The sequence below is a fragment of the Botryllus schlosseri genome, chromosome 12 (assembly GCF_051294905.1).
Source record: "Botryllus schlosseri isolate E-star chromosome 12, Bs_hap1, whole genome shotgun sequence".
Classification (NCBI taxonomy): Eukaryota; Metazoa; Chordata; class Ascidiacea; order Stolidobranchia; family Styelidae; genus Botryllus; species Botryllus schlosseri.
The window spans coordinates 12,610,151-12,631,144 of NC_137247.1; the positions used below are offsets into that span (position 1 = coordinate 12,610,151).

General features: G+C 41.5%; 3 protein-coding genes across 3 annotated transcripts; 2 read left to right on the forward strand and 1 right to left on the reverse strand.

The window, feature by feature from the left end:
• Window positions 1-1,029: 1,029 nt before the first annotated feature.
• LOC145451959 (tyrosine-protein phosphatase non-receptor type 4-like) lies at window positions 1,030-8,721 on the forward strand. The gene has a single exon (XM_080330171.1). The coding sequence runs from the start codon at window positions 3,898-3,900 to the stop codon at window positions 6,571-6,573; it is 2,676 nt and encodes an 891-aa protein (XP_080186297.1). The 5' UTR covers window positions 1,030-3,897; the 3' UTR covers window positions 6,574-8,721.
• A 77-nt stretch (window positions 8,722-8,798) lies between these two features.
• On the forward strand, window positions 8,799-10,959 carry LOC145451961 (histone acetyltransferase KAT7-like). The gene has a single exon (XM_080330173.1). The coding sequence runs from the start codon at window positions 8,799-8,801 to the stop codon at window positions 10,680-10,682; it is 1,884 nt and encodes a 627-aa protein (XP_080186299.1). The 3' UTR covers window positions 10,683-10,959.
• A 2,905-nt stretch (window positions 10,960-13,864) lies between these two features.
• Window positions 13,865-15,931, reverse strand: LOC145451982 (uncharacterized). Its single transcript, XM_080330202.1, has 3 exons — window positions 15,680-15,931; window positions 15,460-15,615; window positions 13,865-14,888 (listed from the first exon to the last, which is right to left on the reverse strand). Exons 1-3 carry the CDS (start codon window positions 15,786-15,788, stop codon window positions 14,224-14,226), a joined length of 930 nt encoding a protein of 309 aa, XP_080186328.1. The 5' UTR covers window positions 15,789-15,931; the 3' UTR covers window positions 13,865-14,223.
• Window positions 15,932-20,994: the final 5,063 nt, after the last annotated feature.

Genomic DNA, 20,994 nt, shown 5'->3' on the forward strand with positions numbered 1-20,994 from the left:
TTATCTTGCAAATTAAATTAAATTTGGGAGTTGATGAAGCAATTTGAATAACGAGGAGTTTTTAGTATGCATATCATTTGAAGCGACAAAACAGAATTTACAGATGGCTAGGATATAAGTTGAATAACTTTGTGTACTGTAAGATTTCAAATTTTGTTTTTTTTTCAGTTTCTGGTCGACCTGAACGTTCGATCACTATACTTCATCGTGTCATGCGCTTCCTGTTCCTTTCATTGCATGATTTCATGTCAAAAACTATGGTTATAGTTTCTCTGAATCTAAGGTTATAGGTTGTGAAGACGAACAATGATTTTTTAATTTTATAGAGCAGATCATTGTATGTCCATATTATAAACAAAAATATGTGTATTATGGAAGATGACGTTATGATTAGCATCTTCAACAATAACTCTCTACTAACATTATACCATAGCTTTTATAAAGGCTATGATTATACTCATAAAAAGGGCGGGGCCAAATCAGAATGATTCTATTCCAAGTCGTCAAGCGCAGCCTTTATAAAGGATATGATGAAAGTATGACATACTTGAAACGGTTGCCATACGACGAAGAAGTATGTCATGCCAGTTGTTTCAATAATGATTTTCCATCTGCTAACACAAGTATGAAATAGCATTCTGAGATAGTTCCACAGGACGATCAATACTTCACGGAACCTGTGCTATGCATGGTTTGAAATATATGATACTGCAAGCCTATGGTGGAAACTATAATTCACATTGATAAAATTACCGCTATGGTATATGGCTATGGTAATATCAAGGGGCGTAAAATTTCGGTACTCGGAACGTCAACTCCGCCTATTCGACTCGAATCATGAGAAATGATAAGTTATTCGGATTCGAGAACGAGAATCGTTATGCGCGCCCCAAATCATAAATCATGTCATATCCATGATCCCCATAACCTCGTTTCGTAGCACGAGGAATCATTACTCTCGAAATCTACTGCAAGGAGTAGGCGACACCCAGCGAATGTCGCATAAGCTATCGCCCAAATATCGGAAGTGACATCACTCCGGAAAAACTTACTCCCACCTTGCAGGCGCCAACTACTATGACTGCTGGAGTCAATAGAGTTTGGCTGGATCTTTTTGTTAGCTTCAAGCTTATAACATTACCCAGTGCATTACTCGCAGTATACGAGCTCATTGCGTAGTGACATCCCGTATTTACGCCAGCCATCCGAAGTTGATGTTTTCTCACCATATGAGTAACATGATAAGTGATAACGTAATAATAGTATCGGCTTATACTTTTAGGCGTTGAATGAAACCAGTGTAGTGAACAGTAAGGATAAGTCCTGACGAAATCAGATAATTACCGTCATATGCTACCGGAGTTCCCTAGATCTCAAGTTCCAAATAGCCTTTTTCATATGCTTTCATTATTGAATTGATAGTAAGGTTGTAGCTACAAATCCTACAAGTAACTGAAATATGATTGTGATAGTTTCCGTATTGATTTTGATGGCAGAGGTACCGATAAAAATTAAGATTATGTAAAACGCAACGAAGTAATACAGGAGTCCTCTGGGCTCTGCCAAAATGATTAGAATTGGTAGGCTAAAAGCTCCCCGCTGCTTCTGCTTGAGTTTATGCGCTAAATGATTGAGTTGAGTGCTAGCTAATTATATGTGGTGGATTATTAGCGGCAAAATATATGTATCTCAAATTATGTATTGGATGTAACTATTTAGACCATCACTGGTGTTTTTTTGAATGTTTAGATGAACTATTTTACTAACTGCATGATTTCGCATTTGTTTATCAAATTAACAATTGAAAAATTGTCTCCAGTATGACCGTCTTGGCACACCAAATATATTACGCTAAGCGTACCGGGATTCCAACACGGGCTATTACACGTTCGTTCTATACGTTTGCAAAATATTAGGCAATCTGCCACTTCATCCACGGTAGGACACTAAATAATGGCTGCTTTGCGACATACCGTAATTTTCCATGTATAATGCGCAAAATTTTACCGATTTTTTGTCCTAAAATCGGGGGATGCATGCATGGGTACAACAAGCCTTGAAAAAAATCTCCCTCGAAATATAACTTGAAATCACACCTATCTTCATGTTTGTTTTGATCGATCGATCATCACATTCAGCCATCATGCCCAGTAATTTGTATTATCAGTGTTACGCGCTGTCAATTAGCGAGAAGCGTGTTACCAATTAGCGTCTGCCTGCACAACACCAAGCAATCTCCTGCTGCAATCCTCGCTAATTCATCACATCAACGACAGGCCTGAACAATCTCATATACATCACGCCATGTGCTCAAGATGTAATCACTGGCCTAAACACCACAATCATATCTCCAACTGGTCTGGTGCTCACGACATAATAGTTGGCCTGTGCAATCGCATCTGTAATAGGCCTCGTGCGCAAGATGTCGCTGACCTGAACTATCGCGTCGCGTGCCTCGCAGGCTTTGGCTGCTATCTACTATTGTTTAGAAACAATGCCGTCGAGTGTATGTATAATGATTAGCGATCGTTACGTCATGATTGTTCAACAGTGACATCGCAAAACAGAATGGCATCGAATACTAAAACATAACAATTCATGTACTGCGAATGCAGGGTGCATACTATACGTGTGTAGATGCTTTTTCCAGAATTTACACGCCATTTTACGCGAGCATATTATACATAGGGGCGTACTATATTTGAAAAATTACGATAGTTGAAAACACAACCCCATCTAACACGATCGATGGCTCTATTGCAAAATCAAGAGATGCTCAAGCTCAGCCAGCCGTTTCCATACTTGAGGTATATCAATATGAGTGGGCAGTCAATATTAAAATAATAATTTCCTTATTTAATTGAATAAGATAACAGGCTTTTCTTTGTCACTTCCTTGTGTAGTATCATCTACGTTCGCCAATTATCAACGCTGAAGTAGTAGCTACGCATTAAAATTTATATGCAACCTTGTGTGTTTCCAATTTCTAAGTATGATGATCAGAATTTAAATTGCTGTAAGACACCCTTTAAACTCATCCACTTACATCATTATTGTTTCAGTCACCGTAAGTCCGTTCGCAGTAATGTATTGGTTGGAGGTATTCAAATATTCATTGCCTCACTTTAACTGCCGTATTTGTACTTACTCGCATGACATCATATTAGCCAGAATTTGCTTTCTGACAATTCACTACTGTAATCTAATTTGACCACAGTAATTGAAATGCAATACATCCGTATATATTTGAATGATTATGATTGATTGTACATCTATTCTGTGCGCAGTTGATTCAATATATTATAGGATTGAAAAAAGAACTATTGCGAAAATCAATCAAAAACTTTAAGGACCACTGCCGTGTTAGATTTCATATCATAGCCTAACTGTTAATGCACTTGCGTTAGCTCTTAGCTGTAATAGATATGTTTGGGAAAGAACTAATTCTAATGAAGTGAAATTTTGAACTACTTCATCTAGTGATTTAAAACTTCAATACTGATGTCAAGATTTTATTGAAAAGATCTTGTCCTGAAATATTTATTGAAGACCTTGGCGGTACAGAGCTTCAATATACAATTATATAGTATATTCATTGAAATGAACCCGAATATTTATTGTGATATGAAATCTGTCACTTGAAAAATGTTGTGCCTCTTCAATTGAGATAGTGTCCGTTTTCGATGCTGATAGATGTTTTCATGCAACTTCTACATTGCTTAAGATGATCTAGTCAACGGCAACGTAACACATAACGTCATACCCACTCTTTTGTTTTCTTAGTAATTGTATGTCCTGTTCCTGTTGTCAGATTTTGGCTAGAGTGTACGTAAGGTGACTTATGCTTGTGAGGGCAGTCTTGTATAGCAGCCGGTTTCTTCTATACAAACGGACTTTATGAAATGGGCAAAGAGCCGTGTCCGTAAGTCTGCATCGCGCGCGATGGATGCCGGCAGAGACCGGAATCAGATTGTGACGATATCCGTCATACTCTTGGATCACACCGAAAAGGAATTTCGTGTCGGAAAACGCGACCGCGGACAGGTGTTGCTGGATCAAGTTTTCAAAAGTATTCGCTGCAAAGAGCCAAAGTATTACGGGCTGCAGTTTCCGCAAGATGTGCCCGATTGCATGAAGTGGCTGGACCCGACCAAATCTATTCGCAAGCAATTCAAACGGGGCTATCCCTTGTTGCTGTATTACAGGATCAAATATTATATTTTTGACATCAGCCGGATAAAAGATGACTCCACGAGATATGAGTTGTTTTTGCAGATAAAGTTAGAGATATTGGAGCAAAGGCTGGCATGCCCTTCTAAAGTGGCTCCCATTCTGGCCGCTTATGCGATACAATCGGAACTCGGTGACTATCACCCTTCGACGCATGACGATGATTATGTTAAGAATTTCCGATTTTTACGGAGCCAAAGCAACGAGTTTGACATCGAGGTCAAAAGATTGCACCGGAGTCACAAAGGATTATCTCCTTCTCAAGCCGAGCATCTGTTCCTACAGGAGGCCAAACGTATCAAAAGGTATGGTGTTGAAATTCACCACGGAAAAGATACAGAAGGTAATGATATCGAGATCGGGGTAGCGACAGATGGAATGGGGTTATTTCGAAACGGCGAATTACGTCACAAGTATGAGTGGGCGAAAATAGTCAAAATTTCGTTCAAGAGGAAGCAATTTTGTATTCAACTCCAGAAAGACAAAGTGAAAGACAAGGAGGTGCCAATGATTGAGTTCTCCATGGACAGCTACCGTGCTTGCAAGAGGCTGTGGAAGAATTGCGTGGACTGCCATTCGTTTTACCGCACCGAGAAAGAGCGGATCAACCGCAGACATAGGAATAACGGGTCTGTGAAATCGGAAAGGCCGATTTTTGGATTTTTTTCCGGCGGAAAAAACAAAGGCAAATACGAAAACGCCGAAAAGGAGATTTTGCAGTTTAGGAATCCGCAAAAAAGCTCGTCGTCGAAGAATTTGAACGCTACCGCGGTAAAATCCTCGCGTGACGATGTTAAGGAAGTTCGAAGGCTCAGCGCACCGCCTTCTGTATCCATGGGCGTGATGCAGAACCAGTCATACCCGGATTATAGTAGCGATCACGATTCGCCGATAATATCTTCCGGCAAGAGATCGTATCGCAACCACAACAGCATGTCGAACGAACCGTCGTTAGACTCGGAACCAATCAGCGAGGAGCTTGTCGAGAGCAGTTACTCCGACTCTGCATTTCAGCAGTGCGCAAAATCGGATGCTCAAGTTGATGACCACATTATATTGCCGGACGACGTAAATTTGATCCGGTTGAAGCCTGACGAGCAAGGAAGATTCGGATTTAACATCAAGGGCGGAGTGGACCAAAATGTTCCGATAACGATTTCTAAGATTGCGCCAGGGTCGCCGGCCGATATCAGTTCACCGCGCTTGAATGTAGGCGACGAAATCGTACAAATCAACGGCAGGGGAGCAAATACTCTCTCTCATGAGGAAGTTGTTAACTTCATTCGTAACGCCAGGGAAAGGTTTGGCGGCGAGCTTGTTCTATTAGCCAGACCTTTTATTGTTGATGCCTATGATGAAGCCGTGTATGTCGCAGAGGTGCCAGCGCCCGTGCCGCGTATCATTGAGAACGGTCCTATCATGCCGCGGGAGCAAGAAGTCACGTTAAACGGACTCGAGTATTCCATGACGGTGCTGGCCGAGCAGTTGAGACTCGGGAAGGATATGAAGCTGTTTGAAAAACTGGAGCGTAAAAACCCGGACTTGACCATGAAGGACGCGAAACTGCCTGTTAATCTGTCGAAAAACCGATACAGGGATATCTCGCCGTACGATGTCACGAGGGTGAAGTTAACGGAATGGGAGAGTGATTATATCAACGCCAATCACATCGTGATGGAGGTGCCCGACACGTCGACACGCAACCATTACATCGCGTGTCAGGGGCCGTTGCCGAACACTTGCTGGGATTTTTGGGCCATGGTGTGCGAACAGGAATCCACATTGATCGTTATGGTGACGACCACCATCGAAAGAGGCATGATGAAGTGCTACCAATACTGGCCGAGCGAAGGCAAGTCGGTCACGCACGGGGATATCACCGTCACTTCGATATCGGAGGAAGCTACGTCGTGCTTTGTCTTTAGAGAGTTTGAGATTGAGTACACCGACGCTAAGGAGGATGCCATGGTGAAAAGGAACGTTTCTCACATACAATATGTCGCCTGGCCTGATCATGGCGTGCCAGATGAGGCCAGCGACTTCTTATATTTTATTGCCTGTGTCAGACAAAAACGTGTAGGTATGGAGGTACCGACAGTCGTACACTGTAGCGCCGGTATAGGACGTACGGGCGTGATGATAGCGGTCGAGACGGCGATGTGCCTGATTGAATCCAACAAACCAGTATTTCCACTGCAAATCACGCGATTTATGAGAAACCAACGGGCTATGATGATACAGACCCCGTTGCAGTTTCGGTTTGTGTGCGAGGCGATTTTAAAAGTTTATAACGACGGGATAGCGAAACCTGAGCAACCTAACATCTCTGAATGCGAGGATTGAATAATGACTTCACTGTAATCAATGAGTATTTTTAATAACGTGGAGGATGTCTGTAATATATAGCCTACCGTTACACAATGTTACTCATTCGCAATGGTAGAATGACGAGTCGATCTGAGACGGTCCCACGCGGGCCTACGACGCAGATCAGTCGCAGCAAGACTTACCACAGCTGTACTTCAAATCATTATTACGCATGTTATTGATAGCTTAGGCATCATTTGAATTTCTGAAGTGTCTTGAAATTTACCAGAATTTATCAATTTGATTACAAGTATTTTCTCATTACGTCTCGTGTAATTACATCCCTATTTCTGCCGTATGTATTCCACTACATCGAAATGTTGATATAAAACTATGTATTATGGTATGCAGAGAATACCAAATGTTTTCGATCTAATTGTGTGAGTGTATATGAGATGCAATCCTGAATCCAAAATTGATTGCATGCAATGTAGAATTTACAAAAATATTCAACAAAGGTGCGCGTGTCTTTTAACATCCTGGTTTGAACGCGATTGTGTCGATATTAACAGTAATCGGTACATAGTTTTTATCACTTGTGGCACTTGCATGTTCTCCTTCAAACTGCACAATATATTTTGTCAAAACCGTGCTGCCAATTCTACAACTAGCAATCCTGCGACTTCGATATGTAGCTCATTTGTAATCTTGAGTCTATATGCTCGGACACAAGCACTGGAACATCTGTCTGTGTGTGCATCACTGAATTTCCATTCATATGATCTTTGCTTGCTTCCTTGAGATAGTCGGTTATCTATATATTTGTGGCAACTGCATATTGTTATTACGTTGATATTGTTATAATCATGTATGTATTCTTTTCGCATGCAGTCAGTTGTGTCGTTTTTTTTCATGATTCTCTTATGTATATTCTTCATTGTTCTGCGACACTATGGCCGGGGATGAATTTCCATCTGTAATAGGTCTTTCAGCTGTTCACGTAATGTGATGAATTCCTCTTTTGTACATATTTACACGTATCTGCGATACTGCTATCGTAGTTTCTTGAATTTTGGTCGTCAGTGTTGTGAAAAACGAGCAAAGTCATTATATTCGACTATCAAAACCTCGCTCATGGATTTTAGGGATATCAGGGCTTATTGTACAATCTCGATAAGGAACAATTTAACAGACGCACTTTCGTTAATGGACCTAGCAGTGGTGATATTTCGATTTTAAGAAATATCAGATTCGGTCAAATATTGACTGATATATACAACATGTTGTTGTTAAAAAACCTTGTTCCCATGCTTCTGCTAATAAGCTGGCTGATCATCTCCTCAATTGATTTTTATCATAAAATGCACCAAATAGCGATGTCTCTCTTCATTGCGTTAGTATCACTCACATATTTATTATATTTAATCGCTAGATTCCGTTACTAACATCAAGTTGACTCGGAACCGCCTACCAAATCATGGAAAAGCTGTCAGTGCCATTATTTTCATGTTCACTACAAAAATACTATTGCTATCAATCCAAAGTCAATATCTGATGATCAATGCTCAAATGTTGATCCCTAGTTGTCAGTGTGCAATGGTAGACATTGCAATATTCATTGATCGTGAGACGTGCTCTCAGTTCTTTTGGAGCCACACACCCAGTGTGATGATACTATTTCCATATCCGTTATGTTGATGAGGAGTGGAAACCACATGAAATGAAACCCTAGTCTGAAAGGCAAACGGTATGTTTTGCTGCACCCCTGCACCAATTACGCGATTTGTCCATCTTCTCTCAAATCAGGGTTTCCTGACATTTCTTCTGTTACTGCAGCATTTCATGGCGCCGTTGAAACTTCTAACCCATTGATGCATTCGCAAATTTTGCCATTTTCGCTTAAAATTTATATCCCTTCAATTTTTGGTTTGAACGGTATCTGTTACTCATCTTTCCCTGTCACAATATTTACTGCAAATAAAAAAATGTCTGTCCTGCCTCGAGGGTCTACTTGCCTATCATGCATAATGTATCTCAGATGCGGGGTGGGGGATTGGCGCACCCAAAGGAAGATTTTATTTCTTGTCTTATCTATTTTATATAGAAATATTTTGACCGCAGTTTATGTTTGAATCGTTGAGTGAATGTGCTTTGCTTGACATGTCTCTCATGTTTGTTCAGGAACGATGATGTGTCGTCCTAGTCTCGGTGCAATGTTAGTTAATTCCAAGAGCTTGGCGGTCCGTATTTTGTGAAGCGCCATGCAACGGAGAGGCCGTAGTGCTGGTGAGACATCATCGGCCACGTCCGAGCTCTCTGAAGCAAGCTCTTCGGATGACGCCGACAATCGTGCGGTTTTAAGGAGTAGCAATCGCGGTTCAGATTCCAACCGCTCTTCGAACGCACACCAGCACAAAAAGAAGCACGTGGCCAACGTGAAAAGAAGTCAAAAACCGGTGTCAAAACGGAAGTTGACACGGTTCAAGGACCGTTCGAATGAGGCAAAAAGCGAGAATAGTAGCGAAAATGCCGACACTGATGCAGAAACCACGCACTCGGCGCGCATGAGAACCCGCGCGTCGGGTCATGACACAGACACTGACGCAATCCCATTGTCTATATCAAGCCCCAAGCGTCAGCGACAAGACACCGATAAAAATCCCGCTTCTCCTAGCGATAATTCCCAGTCAAAACGTGTGGAGCGTAAAAAACCGGAGCCAAACACGGAAAAGGATGCTGTCATTGCCACGATTATCGCGGATACAGGCAGCGGACGTTTGCGGCACCGAAAATTCGCTCCTTCTTACACAGATTTGAAACAGTGTCCGACACCAAACTGCGATTCGAGCGGTCACCTGACTGGTCGTTTCGAACGGCATTTTACAGTGGCGGCATGCCCGCTGTACCACAATTTGACGCCGGAAAAATGTAGGGCTAACCACGAGGCGTACAAGCGCATTCGGGAAGAGAGAGAGAAAGAACTGCTCTCGGAGAAGACTACACCGCTACACAACACAAGGAAACAGTTAGAAAACGGACCATCTGAGTCTCAGACGAAGTACCGCAAGGCGGTAGACGAGATGAGAAACATTACTGTAAAACGGGATACATTGAAAACGTCCGATCTTGGGAAAAACAGTGACAAACGCGAGCCGCCGCTTGAGGGGCTGACATCGAAATACGATTTAGACCTCTTTCGGCGCGCGCAGATGATAGCTTCTGAAGAATTAGAGAAGCAGATGGATCAATGGGCCTCCGCAGCTGCCGCGGGCCAGTGCGCTGATCGTAAAATCAAAACCATTGAAATCGGCCGGTACGAAATGGAGACCTGGTACGCGTCACCTTACCCCGAGGAATATGTCAGGCTGTCTAAACTCTACATCTGCGAGTTCTGCTTGAAATACATGAAGAGCGGGACCATCTTGAGACGACACACGGCGAAATGCGTGTGGCGACACCCTCCAGGCGATGAGATTTATAGGAGGGGCACGATATCAGTGTTTGAGGTGGATGGGCAGAAAAACAAGATATACTGTCAAAATTTGTGCCTGCTTGCAAAACTCTTTCTCGACCACAAGACATTGTACTACGACGTCGAGCCGTTTTTGTTTTACGTGATGACCGAGGCGGACGTGATGGGATGCCATATGGTCGGGTATTTTTCGAAAGAGAAAAATTCGTTCCTGAACTACAACGTGTCATGCATCTTGACCATGCCGCAGTACATGCGCAAGGGTTACGGGAAGATGCTGATCGATTTCAGCTACCTCTTGTCGCAAAAGGAGGGGAAGACAGGGTCGCCGGAACGGCCGTTGTCCGATTTGGGACTTTTGTCATACAGGAGCTATTGGACCGACGTGATATTGAAGTACCTGTGCGGTAAGGACTCTATTGATGAGGTCTCCATAAGAGATATAAGCCAGGAGACTGCAGTAAACCCGGCTGATATCGTCAGCACGCTGCAGGCATTGCAAATGTTGAAATATTGGAAAGGGAAGCACATTATACTGAAAAAGCAGGATATGATCGATCTCTGGGTGAAGAAGCAGGAGAAACGTAAATCGGATTTTTCTCAACAAAGAATTGTTGACTCAGAATTTCTGAAGTGGTCGCCACCCAATATGGGTGCGAACGTGGACAAGTAGACGACTGTGCGTTCCATCATTGGCCGCGGCGTCGTAATCGACAGATTACTTTCTTCTATCATGCCTCACTGTTTTCAATTCCATTTCGGTGTTGCCCGTAATGACTCTTCCGTCGAGCTTGTGGCTTAGCATATTGCAACAGCGTTGCAATTCTATCAAATTTAGAATCTTGTTGAATTGTGTTCTTTATTGTTCCGTTTACTTTTCGCTCCATCGGACGGTTTTTTACTGCTATTAACAAGATTTAGTCAGTTTATGAACGGCTGATGTTACAGTAGTACTTCTGTGATTGATTCTGATATTTTTAGGTGAAGTGTTAAGTCAGTGGACTGTGTAAAGTTAAAGTAGTTCCAAAACGAAAATAACTAGAGGCCACTCTTGATATTTCGTCATGCAATCCATAGTGTGGGCCGAATTTTGACGTCGAGTCCCACATCTCCAAGACTCCAGCTAACATTCATAGTTAGAATTTCCGGAGATTTTTTGTCAGCATTCCTGTGAAGTGTGCAGGGCTCATGTATGAGGTTAATGGGTATCAATATCAATGTATTATCTATGAAGCAGTGATCAACTCTGGGATGGTTGCTGACTGCTGAGTAACCTACTATGAAATCCTAATTGAGAAATACGATAATATTTTTAAGTGGAATAATCATCTGTAACCTGATCCAGGTCACATCAGTAGGGTGGAGTGAAAAATTGAAAATTTTGAATTTCAAAACGGACACTTGATATGTGGTGCCAAATTAAAAAAAAAAATTCCATTATTTTGGGCTCGTGCACTCTCTAGTGGTCGTGCAATTGCACCGAACGAGCCAAAAATAGCAAATTTTGCTATATATTGATGACCGCTTCCACTAGAAAGCTGATTTTGGGCTCAAAAGATGCGGAAGCAACAAGGTTCTATCTCACTTCCACAGAATGCACAGAAAAAAAAGTTACGAGCAAATTATTGATTTTTAGACCGCTTTTCTGTAAAATTAGGCAGTGGTAAGAGGCCAAAAGCGTGTAGTGATCGATCTTATGTCTGACAACTCCATATTGGAAACACATAAATTGCTAATCGATATTGAAAACACAAAAACATCGATTCTATATTGAAAATAGATATATTTCGAAGATTGTTTCACTACCAGAGTATTAGTCTGCACAAACTTTGAAATCTTGTTTCGTATTAAAGGATTTCATTTGTTTTCGAGACTTCAGTTTTTCGTCTGATTAAGCCATCTCTATGTTTAAATCCCGACACATGGGCAGATGCTTTGGTCACCACTTTAACGTCTCTTTCCATTGCCTGGTTGTGCCAAGGATGTTTGAGGTGACGACCTTAGATTTTCCACCTTGAGATATGGCGAGTTTTTGATTTCTGGCGGCTGTTCCATATCTTTTAATTCAAGTTGACAATTTAGTAGTATGATTTGGCCTTGATGGTTATAATTGGGATTTTAAACAATCTGATTCTAGTGTCAACGTTGTTTTTAGGTTTAGTTTCATTAACATATCCTCCTTAAAAGTCGCTAATTGGAATCTGGTATTCTGTTTGATCTGCTGATAGCTGTAATCTTGCAAGTCTTCCATGGCCTTCATCATCATCACTGAGCATTCCCAAAAAACATTATCCGGATGTGCAAAATATGCTTTTCGTTGTAGCAAAGGTAGTGCAAGGTTGCGAATTCGTGTATCAGAAAGCTTTGTAATATGGGAAACTATGTTGCACAAGTTTTTAGCACCATCAGCAATGGAATTGTGCCTTTTTATTTCAAACCATGACGGAAAATAAAACTCCATGCAGAATTGAGCAAGATACTTCAGATTGCTCTGTCGCACATAGAAACTCAAAATTTGGCATGTTCTATGTGCGAAAGAGTCATCCATCAGGCAATCTGAACTATCTTACTCAATTCTGCATGGAGGTTTATTTTCCATCATGGTTTGAAATAAAAAGGCGCAATTCCATTGTTGATGGTGCCAGAAACTTCTGCAACATAGTTTCCCATGTTACAAAAGCTTTCTGATACACGAATTCGTAACCTTGCACTATCTTTGCTACAACGAAAGGCATGTTTTGCACATCTGGGAATGCTCGGTGATGATGATGAAGGCCTCAGAAGACTTGCAAGACTACAACTATGAGCAGATCAAACAGAATACTAGATTCCAATTGGCGACTTTTAAGGAGGATATGTTAATGAACCGAAACCTAAAAACAATGTTGACACTAGAATCAGATTGTTCAAAATCCCAATTATAAACATCAAGGCCAAATCATACCACCAAACTGTCAACTTGCATCTAAAAGATGTGGAACATCCACGAGCTGGAAAATCCAAGGTCATCGCCATTAAGGATCAATCATCCTTGGCCCAACCAGGCAGTGGAAAGAGACGTTAAAGTGGTGAACGAAGCATATACCCATTGCCCATGTATGGCGATTTGAACGTAGAGATGGCCTCATCAGACAAAAACTGAAATCTCGAAACAAGATTTCAAAGTTTATGCATACTAATACTCTGGTAGTGAAACCATCTTCGAAATATATCTTTTTTCAATATAGAATTAATGATTTTGTGTTTGCAATATAGATTTGCAATTTATGTGCTTTCAATATGGAGTTGTCAGTCATAAGATCAATCACTACAAGCTTTTGGCATCATATCCACTGCTTCAGAGCCTGATTTTACTTAAAACAGCCTAAAAATCAATAACTTGGTTGTAACTTTTTCTCTGTTCATTTTCAAGACTAAGTTCTATGGAAGTGAGATAGAAACTTGTTGCTTCCAAGTCGAAAACCAGCTTACTAGCAGAAGCGGTCATCAATATATAGCGAAATTAGCTATTTTTGGCTCGTTCGGTGCAATTGCACGACCACTATCGGGTGCACAAGCATAAAATTAATATAGAAATTTTTTTTTTTTAATTTGGCGCCACATATCAAGTGTCCGTTTTGAGATTCAAAATTTTTCATTTTTCACTCCACCCTATCACATCAGGACATTCCACCTCAACATGTTTCGAGGGACCAATAATTAACTCAATGAATGCTCATGTTATGACGGTGTCCTGAACAAGGAATATCAAATCGAAGGCTGTGTGTGGCTACTGCCTGAGCCCATTCCATTACACAGCACTTATGGGCAAGTTGGCGTTGTCTTACACGACGTACGCTCTCAATTCGACCCGTGTTTTATATACAAATTTAATAAGACGCATACCATTCATAACATAACACGAAAATTAAGCTACATGAAGTATGAAAAATAATTGTAACCTAGCTTCAATATCCCAGCAAGTAATCTCTATGAAGTGTAGGCTGAACACGGCATCTGTACAATTCCAAAACAAACAACGACCAAAAACTATATATTCCTTGGCGCTTTCAAAGCACAGCGAATAATACATTGGTATGAAATAAGTTACTGGTGCTGCTCTGATTCAACTGTGCCCATTTCTTGAGCGCAAATTGATACTTTAGTACGAATGGAATAGTTTGTGTAATATATATTGCACTGCAGATACAACTTGATAGGAACAATAGTTTGGCCTACTCATTTTCTGGGGACAATCTCAATTTCTCATGCGCATGCATCTTCTTTCCTCTGGTTTTGAGGATGTATACAGTTATTTTGATTGCAAGCCCCACACAAGCTAGAGCAAGAATCACAAAGGTCAAGATTGTGTTCGGGTTTGAAGGATTGTAGTTTTTTACCAGAATACCAATGGAAGCCCACAACAGAACTCCGTACCAGGTATAAACGAAACTGAAGAACTTATAAAACACGGTATTTTCAGACACAGACCAGCCGATAACCAGTACTAGTAGAATAGATAGCGAAATTAAGCTTGCAGTTTGACTTGAAATGGAACCGTTAAAGATGGGATCATGAGTCAAAGCCATTGAGAGATTGACCAACATCGCAACAGTACACCACGCGTACAAGATATCAGCACCATTCTGTATCAACACATAATTCATGATTAAGTCCTTCTTCGAATCCCTTGCTATCTTATCCACATTGTTAGCAGTTGCAATGGCCTGAACAGCACTTGCCACGTATCCACATACAATGAACAAGAACAGCATTATAAAAGCAACAAATAGCTTTTCATTGCTCCATGCAAACAGCCATGCTATGTAGAATCCGCAACTGGCGATCCATGATAAATGGAAGGATACAGGCACCACAATGGGATTGAGGTATAAGGGACCTGTGAAAAGTTCATTCATGAGTGAAAATATGAAATCAAAGCATTACGTGAAATCTAATCCTAATATGACGAGGGTTACCATATTTTGGAATCAGGAAAATTTTGTGACCTACAATACTTGAGTAAAATCCGGAAAATATGGTAAGTTTACCACGAAATTGTGGTTGGTTGACCAAAATAAAGGTCAAATTTCCGGCTCAACTCTTGAAATGCGGTTTTTCTTTCACATTTTCTGTTGGTTGACTAAAAAAAAGGTCGCCGCTTACGACCGAACCACAAATTTTCTGTTTAGCGTCATTTATGCCCATTTTTACTCAAAACTATCCATCATCTCAGTTCTAGAAGCAGTAAAGGAGGACGAATTTTTTAAAAGGATGACATTTACGCATCTTCGGAGGACATTTTCAAAAACCTGAAAAAGGAGGACAAATCTTCCTAAAGGGAGGGACGTACGGTAACCCTAAATATGACACTGTGTGGTCGAAATATTGACGCTTAAGAATTTGTTATGCCAGTAATACAATTATTACTACACAGATGACAAATGAGAGAATAGGTGAACGATACTAACCGTCAGCATTCTTTCTATAGAGAGCAACCACTGCGTATATCATCCATGCAGTTTGCCAGAGATATATGAGATTCCATATCAAGAAGGTGTAAGATGCTGGCACAATTTCAGTGTCATATTTGCCAGAAACTTCAGATATTGTCAAGTTGAATGGGCCTGAAATACATTTATTACTGATTATTGCTAAAACGCGCACTGTCCTACTAACTATCAATCATACCCAATCCCGCCCCGGCCAGCCCTGTAAATACGAATATCACAACCAGCGAGAAGGCCGAAGCCCAAGTTAAAAGAAATAGCTTTCGTCCTTGATCCTGCATAAAATTCATAGTGCTCTCTGTGTGGACTCGGGTTACGTACGATCTTAATTCTGCAAATGTAGAAAAATGCAACTGATGATTGGCTATCCGCTTTTCTTTATAAACTTCTTTTCCCTCGACGCTGACTCACGCCAGTACGTTGCGTAACACCAGTTCAAAACAAATCGCTGGTTACATAACACCAGTGTCCGATATCAAAAATCATGATATCCTTTTTACATAACACAGTCGCAGGTCGCTGTACGTTGGCGTGAGTAAAACGAAAGTCCACGAAATATCAACACTGTCTCTCATCAACCCAAATCATAGGCTGGCTGCCAGGCTTTGTGGAAACTCGCAAATCAACTTCGATGAACCCATGTTTTTACTGCTTTGTCCTATATTTACCGACGCCACAAAGAGGCCGGGCGAAATCACTTCAGATGGGGGCAGCACATCATTACAAAGACCAGAAGTTGCCTATATTGATTCGATCAATCGTAAATATATCGATTACTATGTTTTCGAATACTCAACAGGATCATAAATAACATGTTTGAGCAAGCGTCGCATGTGCCGTGCACGTGCACCGTGCATTTTGTGCAATCGGCATTTGTCAGCTGGGTCAGGCGATCTTTCATTCATATGATCAGGGATATATCTCTGATCATAGGCGCCGAACGCTAATTTTCCTTAGGCATGCGAGTTCCATAACGTCACAAAGGAATGACGTCATGAGAGAGAGAGAGAGAGATATGATATTCTTTCTCGCCTGCACCATCGAGATGCTTTGGCGACGGAGTTGCGATACGGCCCCATGAGGTCATCTAGTCTGCGCCCCCGTTTTTTTTCTCCTCCGACGGAATTGATAATTAGGGATAATATAGCATCAATTCATGAGGGTTAAGTGCATGCATAAATGCCGATTATGTAATATCTTCGTGTTAACAAACTTGCGCGTATGATAAGCTTGTCAACGAGTACGGAAGTGCTGTCAATTAGCGAGTCCCTGATCGCTAGCGATCGCCGCTTATCAACGCGTATTACGTAACCTCGGCGACGATTTGCGCAAGGCAAAATGTCAGAGTTGTTATGGAATCTGTTCTATAATGGCACCGATTTCAGGTTGTTCAAACCTTTCTCGTCTTTTACAACTCAAGCCTTCACAGTTGACACACATCTTCTGATGGTTATGTTTAGGTATTAGCGGAATTCACTTACGCATGCACGGCGCACTCACAATCGCACATGTCTGGTGTCTGCGGACATTCGATGTCATTCAGGTCAGCGATGTCGCTCTTTAATTACAATCGCTAACCAACAAACACCTAACGGCATGGTCACCAAGCCATTGAAAGATTGGAGCTAACGCATGCTAGGCTCGAGAGATGGGAGCCAACGCATGCTCGGCTCTAGACGCGATAGTTGGCCAGCGATGATATCTTTCGTACCAGGCCTGTTGCAGATGCGATTGTGTAGGCAAGCGATAATATTGTGTGCGTCAATGCAGATGCGATAGTGCAGGCAGCGATGGCACCGGGCCTACTGCTGATGTGATTGTTCATCATGCTCAAGCGAGTGAAACTAGGCTTGTAGGAGACGCAAAGCAGGCAAGCGTCGAAAGCGACGATTGCCGAGCGCACGGCAATCAATGACACAATTTCGCGATCATCTCAGCGGGAGATCGCGTCGCGTTACATTGTGCACAGACAAATCTCGTTAATTGGCAACGCGCTTGTAGCTAATTGGCCGCGCGCAACGGGTTACCTCGCTCACATAAGCGATAGCAGGTAATGTCGTAAACGGAAATACATCGCGATTCGTTCTAAATAACACAATCGGGGTTTATGCCGATTCATGCCAAAGCCAAACCGAATTCTAGGCATGCCGTATACCTCAAAAAAATGTCTAGGTATGCCTTGCATGCCCAGGTTCGGCGCCTATGTCCGTTATATATGATTATTGATTATATTTATCATGTACGCCTTAACGCCACCATGACCAATGACTATATTGCATTATTGCTACGGCCATGAAATGATTGGAAGGGCGAACGAAGTCTATCTATCAGACACTGAAAAAGGACTGTAAGAAGTAAGCTATTTGGGGAACAGAAGTTCAGAACAATGCGAAACAATAACTTCATATTGTTAATTTATTCGCTAAAAGCTTTTGGACTGACTCTCATCCAATGTTCCCTCTAATTTTTGACGAGTCTGCGCACGATCACCAACTTACTGCGCAGACCCTTGGACAACAGTGTGTAACGACTGAAAAAAAAAGGTCATCATTCCGGATTTTTTGTGCGCAACGGAGGTTTTTTGTGCGCAGAGACCGCTTCAGCACTGCGCATTTGCGCACGTGCGCAGCTTAGAGGGAACATTGCTCTCATCAGTAGCGAACGTCAGTATTGTAATAGGGTGAATCAAATTCGAAATGTAGGAACTATTTTGTCTGTATGACGTAATAATAACAAACAACTAGTAGACAGGAGCATGATAAGTAGTAGCGATACAAAACGTGTTTCAAACTTGCAAAACCGGTGGAAAATCCTGAATGTGGTAAATTTTTCTTACTTCGTGGTCGGTTGACTAAAAAAAAGGTCAACTTCCTCGCTCAGCGCCCAAAATACTGTATTTTCCTTCACTTCATCAGGTGGTAGACGTGTGGTAACCCTACCCTTACTGACGTTCGCTACTGGAGTCAGTCGAGAAGCTTCTAGCGAATAAATTAACAATATAAAGTTTTGTTTCGCGTATGAATAGCCAATTCGGCATTGGGAAAGGTATGCTTTTAGATCTATAGCTAGAATGAAGTGGCTGCCAGGCTATGTGTTGTGCGTAATGAGGTGTAGCTAAGTGGGTGTAGCCAATAGCGTATACCGTAGTATACTCGCGTACCGTATTAATGTTTTGTAAAACGTTTTCGTACTGGGCACCACTCTAGTTGTATCTGATTAAATCAGCGGTTTGAAACTGGGACACAGTGCCATTCTCTTTGGCTGGGTAGAATCACGCCCGCAAGAATGTAACACCGCGATCGAACGTGAAATTCTCGATAAAACTGATATGCCTATTGACTACTGACACGGGTTAATGACATACAGAAGTAACAATGCGGATTCTTAGATACACATCAGGACGCTTCACTGATTTCGTTCGAAGGACGGAGACCTGAGATGATGATAATCGAACACTGATGATGAACCGAGACCGAACGATGACCGGGGATTGACGAGCTGGAAGGAAGAAATGCAATTCTATTTTTCTCATTACTATAGAATATATTGATATTTTCATGGATTGCGATTATTTGAGTATTAAATTAGGGATCGCTGCAGCGACCGAAAAAAAAATGAGCATCGTTTCTATATAGACAACCCAACAATTTCACATATTGGAAAAAAATGCGGCTATACAACGACGCCATAAAGCACAACATCACCAAAGAGAAATATCATATCGTATTAATATCGTAATCAAGCATATTTTACAGGCGCAAAGAAGAACGAAGCGAAATGGACAAGGAGGAATAAGATCCAGAACTGAAAATAACTGCAAATTCTGCAAAAGCAGCCTTTTAACCATATATCATATCTTCACGATATGACCAATTAAAAAAAATATATATTCTGCCTTGTCAGATCCGACCTCGGGGACTCTCTGCAAACCGACATCAACGCTTATACAGAATAAATCCTCAGAAACATCTACGAAGGACCGCACAAACTGATCGCGATTACAACCTTCAAGAAAATGAAATGCGAAATATGGGAGTAGAAAAAGATAGGCCTACGCCGAAGATATCAAAAACCGACGAGATCAGAATGAAAACTACACAAACCAGCAAAAACATAATGGGATAGAGCAGGGGTGGCCAACCTTTTTAGCCAAAGGGCCGCATTCGATTGACGAACAATTGCGCGGGCCACTAGCCGCGCGAAGCGCGAAAATTTTTCGAAGTTCATAGGTCAAATATATTTTCACTTGGCTATATTGCGGGCATTCTGTTTATCGCTGGGCTCAGTTTGCATGGACTTGACTATTCGGCGCCATGACAATGGACATATCGATATCGAATGCTTCGACCATGCAACATGCGTCAACCATTTTGTACCTAGGTTTCATAATCTTTCTGCGACCGCAAAAGCAAGGTCGCATTTGTTGAACGACACTTTGTCTCGTAATCGCTAATAAGTTAGACTCAATATACATTAGACTAGGGTTGCCATATTTTGAAAATCTGAAAAAAGGACACTTTTTCAGAAATTCTAAACTTGCAAAACTGGAGGAGAATTCTCAAAAAATGGTAAATTTTTCCCACATTGTGGTCGGTAGACAAAAAAAAAGGTCGACTTTCTCGCTTGGTGCCCAAAACACAGTATTTTCCCTCACACTGCCGGGAGGTTGACTAATAAAAAATGTCAACTTTTTACCCGGCTCCCGAAATACCAGCCGGAGCGTAACTCTGGTGCTGATTTACGGCATATCAGTTGAATTCTGCTATAGATATGACCGAAATTCTCAGAAAAGAGGACACAATCTCAAAATAGATGACAAATAAAGGGCGTCATCCGAGGACACTTTAAAAATAGTCAAGAAAGAGGACAAATCCTCTTAAAAGAGGACGTATGGTAAACCTACATTAGACGTTCTTTCATTTTCACAGTGGCGGCTCGTGATAATATCGGGTGGTGGGGCAAGGGGTGTACGCGATTTTAATTGTCTAAATGACGTCACAATAGTGTATTCCAACGTGAAAATGTGACTTCGTGGTGGTCACACACAGTTTGTATGGTGTATATACATTAAGCATGGTAAACAAGACTTACGTATTTCAAATTATTCGAAAGAAAATATCAAGTACAGTTGTTCATACCTGCATATTTTAACGTTTGTATCAGCAGGCCTATTGCGCGCGGCGTGATTTCATAGTTGCAAAATGTTCATTATTCATTGTTCAATGCCGAGTTCATTGAAATATGGAATACCCAGAATGAGAGCGTTGAGAATCGGGAGCACATCTAACGCATCGAGCCTAACTACTGCAGCAAAGTTGATAGAAAGCGATTTTTCAACTATAGGAATTTTAAAAGTTCACTAGTGGCTAACTTCGGAAAAAGATGTATTAGAATATAAACAAGTCAACTCGAGCCGAGCAATGTCGACTATCGGGTAATATAGAGACAACGTTTGCAGTAGACCACATGCTTCAGATCACGATACCCAATTTCGGT